This window comes from Cibotium barometz, chromosome 22 (assembly GCF_041138505.1).
Source record: "Cibotium barometz isolate CiBa-2024 chromosome 22, ASM4113850v1, whole genome shotgun sequence".
Taxonomy (NCBI): domain Eukaryota; kingdom Viridiplantae; phylum Streptophyta; class Polypodiopsida; order Cyatheales; family Cibotiaceae; genus Cibotium; species Cibotium barometz.
In genome coordinates this window covers 35,659,075-35,663,659 of record NC_141067.1, presented here as the reverse complement: position 1 = coordinate 35,663,659, position 4,585 = coordinate 35,659,075, and the positions used below count along the sequence as shown (strand labels likewise).

Here is a 4,585-nt window from a genome sequence, read left to right as displayed (position 1 = left end):
TTATTCTTATTAAATTTGATTTTTATGCATAAAAAGATGCATAAATGAATTTTTTTATTACAAAAGTGTAATTCTTATTAAAATTAATTTTTATGTATAAAAAGTTGCATAATTTTTTTTTTAAATTACAAAAGTGTTATTCTTATTCAATTGATTTTATGCATAAATAGTGCAGAAAAGGATTTTCTTTTATATAAAGGTGTTATTCTCATTGAAGTTGATTTTTATGCATAAATAGATGCATAAAGATCTCTGGAAAACCTAGCACATAGGCGCAAGTGTTCTACAACTTGAGCAGTGAGAAATGCTCAAGGAAGCTGGACGTTGAGAAGTCATGTCTACTAGCCGGGGATGTAGCACTGCGAACTCTATTTTCATCTCATCTACCTGTGAATGACGGACCCTGCCTATAGATAGGCATCTGATATGTTGGTTGGCCTGTGGTAGTGGCCCACTACCACACTGGGCCTGGCCATGCCTGCCTATTACCCACTTGTTTGGGTGCCCAAAACACTGCCATATCTGTACATACTCGCATTTGGACTCTGCCCTTGAGGTGGCTGCAGCTCAGGATCGTGTTCACGTGCAATTGGATTAAGGTATGCACAGGACACTATTTTTATTATTTTAGTTGGTGAAATGGTTCTTGTCTCTAGCAAGCTTGTTACTTTTTTCAGGTAATTGCTGTGGATGTTGTCGACTTTTTAATATGATTTGACTTCTAGAGTCTCACTTCCATATCTTTGTAGGTAACAAATGATATTTTTACTCGAGAAGATGGTGAGTTTTTAGTGAAGCATGGTGCCCTTGCACCAGAAAGGATAACAGCAGTTGAAACGGGGGGTTGTCCACATGCTGCTATTCGAGAAGATATCAGTATCAATCTTGGCCCATTGGAAGAACTTTCAAGAAGATTCGCAACAGATATTTTGTTATGTGAATCAGGAGGAGGTGAGCCTCTTTGTTTGGACAAATGCACATCAATCTCTCTCTTCCCCCCCCCAACCCCTTCTCTCTCTCTCCATTGAGTGTAGAAACAGAAGGCATAATTGATTTGATAAGTTATCCTGTAATTGTGTACTTTGCAATAAGGAGAAAAAACAGCATGCCTCTACAACAAGTATTACCACACGTTAAGATAGGATACACCATACAGGATTTTCGTTCTATGATATGGTGAGTGAGAGATAAAGATGAGGTGCTTATCCACTATTTGTGTTTCTGTCCGCCTTGTACCAAATTCCTTGGAGTGTGTAAACTTGACTTCACAATTGTTCACCAGACACTAAGCTAGAGCTTGATAGCATGTAGGCATATGAGTATTTCCAAAGTGCCCTCCCCTTCCCCTCGTCCTTACCCTTCCCGCACAATTAGAGGTGGTGTTGTTTAGCTTAATGCAAGCATTAGGGCCAGGAGTTCAAGTCAGTGATAATAATGTCCAAATATAATAAAAGTATCCACACTTGGCTGCTCATCGGATGCCTGGACCAACTACAATGAAATGGTTGAAAGCCCCAAAATTGACCAAGACTTGGCTACAAACACTTCCTCTTAAGTGGGTAAGGTACAAACACTCCCTCTTAAGTGGGTAAATGATTAGGACAACAGACACCAAAACTAGACTTGCAATAATGAGAACTGGAATAAGTGTACTCGTGAGAGATTGGACCACAAGCTTTTTTTTTGACTCGTCAAGGAATCAGTTGAATTTCAACCACAGGGGACACTTATCCCACAGGGGATTATCAAAGCATCACTTGCACTTGGCTAGATATAGATGCTTGCTTACATCATGGCTTGTGTCCAATAGTTGCTTACTAAGCATGATGACATGATAAGCAAGGATGCTGACATGGCTGGTGTACATTTAATAATACCGGTATCAAGTGACACATGTTACATGAGAAGTTCATAACATGACTGAACATCTGCAACACCTAGCAAGAGGGCTTTCCTTCAGACTATTTGTAACGTTTGAGAGCTCACTGCTTGATGTGAATCTGCATTTGAAACACTACACATACAAATGGATTAGTCCAAGACCACTCAAGTAGGGGATTGGAAGCTCACTACCCAGCCATTGCTCCATCCAGGAGCATCCCGGAGCTTGAGGCTAGAAGAACATTTGACCCCGACTCCTCATTCTTGTCTACTCAATTAATGTTGTAAACCCATCATTAGAGCCACTAATTATAGCATTAGCCTGACCTCGTTATTAAAGCCAAAGTAACTTAGTCTTTTTGGGGACATAACAGCAGGACTTTCATTTTTTGCAAAGACATTTTTTAAAAGTATTCAGGAGTCTATACTGCCTTGCTGCATACTTCTCTTGGTGTGTGTTTTAACAGCAGTTGGTGCTCTATTTGCATGGCCAATTGCATGGTTAGGTCTTATGAGATGCTTTTTATAGTTTCAATATTTTGTCTTTGCAGACAATCTAGCAGCCAATTTTAGTCGGGAGTTGGCAGACTACATTATATATATCATAGATGTTGCTGGTGGTGATAAGATTCCTCGCAAAGGAGGCCCAGGAATCACTCAGGCGGACCTTCTTGTGAGATCACCCATCCTTACGCAAACCCTTAATTTCTTTCAAAAGACTGATGATACTTCCCTGTGTATGTGTATGACAGGTGATCAATAAGACCGATTTGGCAGAGGCAGTGGGTGCTAATCTGAAAGTGATGGAACAAGATGCTCTCAAAAGGCGAGATGGAGGGCCTTTTGTATTTGCCCAGGTATAGATTGATCGTTGAATCATGACCCATCATTGTTGCTCCTTTTGATAAGGGCGAGCAAGAGGGGTAGGATTATCGATAGGGCCTCAGCCTAAGTAAGTGAGGGTGTGCAATTAACTGAGTGCAGAGCCACATTGTGTGGATCTGAATCTAGTCTAGCCCATAAGGTGGATTTATGACTGCTGAACCCCCTCGTAGTTTCTGGGTATGGTATGGCTGTGGGCTGGAGGTGGGTGCTTGCGACTTACCACACTTGGGAGTGCTCTGGAGCAGTCAGGCGTGTAGTTGGGTTGGCGAATCTCTCAACAGTTTTGTTCTTTATGCATACTCTGTGCGTGAGTTGTGCGCGCGCATGTGCGTGCGTGTGCATGTGTGTGTGTACTGTACAGAGCAAACCATAAGGTCTTGTTCGTCCTAGACCTTATTAAGCAACTCTCATGTCTCGTCCATGTATCCTATATGTATCCCCGTGCACGCTGTAATCAATACTTTATGTACTTGTATTGTATTGTCTCTATGGTACCTATCATTTGTAACCTTGGCTCCTAGAAATCTTGTAGGAAGCGCTGAGCTCTTTCTTCTTTGGTCTATCGTGTTGTGCTCACTAAACTTATCATTGTATTCAAAAGATAGCATAGTTGTATTAAAAAGCGAAGAAATTCACTTAAGCCTGGAGATGTTTGTTTTGTAGGTAAAACATGGTGTTGGAGTGCCAGAGATTGTGCAACATGTTTTGGCAGTTTGGGAGGAAGCGACTGGTGGGAAAAAGAAGGTTTAGCTTGTAAGCTTTTTATGCTGCAAGGCTAGTTAGCATAACAATCAATAAATCTTGAGGGATTGAGGGTTTTACCTTAAGCCACTATGCTGTGTGTGACTTGGGCATTCGGTGAATGCCTATTAAACTGAAAATCTAAGTACTAGTTGTACCTTGTTGCTTTTTGTTTTTTAATACTGAATACATATGCTTTATGACAGTTTTATAAATTTCACATTAGCATGAAGACTCAAATAAGATCCATTTAGTTTTCAAAACTTTGATTAACCTCCGGAGAGTGATAGAAACTTAGTTCGTTGGTTTTATAAAGCATGTTCTTTTGGACTAACCTTATACAAACCTGCACCTACTCTTGGGCACTGATGACGTGAGTAGGGATGTCATAGCTTTATTGTCCACACTATGCATGATAGAGTTGATGAAACTACACTTCATGTTTGGCCAGACATTGGAGTTAATGGTTGCACTTTTGAGTCGAAGTCTTTTTTAAAGTTTTTAGCTTAATGTTTGGTTCTAGCTCTTAGTGCTTTAGGTCTAGAGTTTACAGTTCTTTGTTTTGCTATTTTGTTTTTTGTTTTGTGTTTTTTGTTTGTTTGTTTGTTTTTTGTTTTTGGTTAATGTCTTAATTAAAAGTCTTCGTTTGATATTATCTTTTGATTTCCTCTCCTTAGTATCTCAAATCTCTCAATTCGTAAGTTCAGATTTTTCTGACCTTATGAAGGTATATATCTTAATCATCTACTTCCCTCTAATCTGTGATGGTGCTATACGAAGCGATTAGAATATCTGAGCTTTACCATATATGTTTTAAGAGGACCTCTTAACCAGTTTAACCCTGAGGTATGCAAATAAATTAATTGGCTAGCTTAGCATTTGGGAGCACCCACGAGCGTGAGGCTAGACCAACACCATGCGAGAATTTCTTATCCATGTTTTGACATACGATAACCAGCCTAGGACCTACCTCTCAGGTATCAATATTGAGCTTGGTAAAGAGTTCTTCCAGGTCATGTCTCCCCATAGGTTCTTGGAGTTATAAATTACCATTAGTGAGCTCTCTATTATTATTCAC

General features: G+C 39.8%; 1 protein-coding gene across 1 annotated transcript; it reads left to right on the top strand.

Annotated features, from left to right (window-relative positions):
• Positions 1-425: 425 nt before the first annotated feature.
• On the top strand, positions 426-3,619 carry LOC147626570 (urease accessory protein G-like; the record flags this gene model as incomplete). Its single annotated transcript, XM_086816833.1, has 5 exons — positions 426-599; positions 750-951; positions 2,433-2,554; positions 2,634-2,738; positions 3,430-3,619. Coding segments are annotated over 5 exons (690 nt in total), but the record flags the coding sequence as incomplete, so codon positions are not given.
• Between the last annotated feature and the right edge of the window lie 966 nt (positions 3,620-4,585).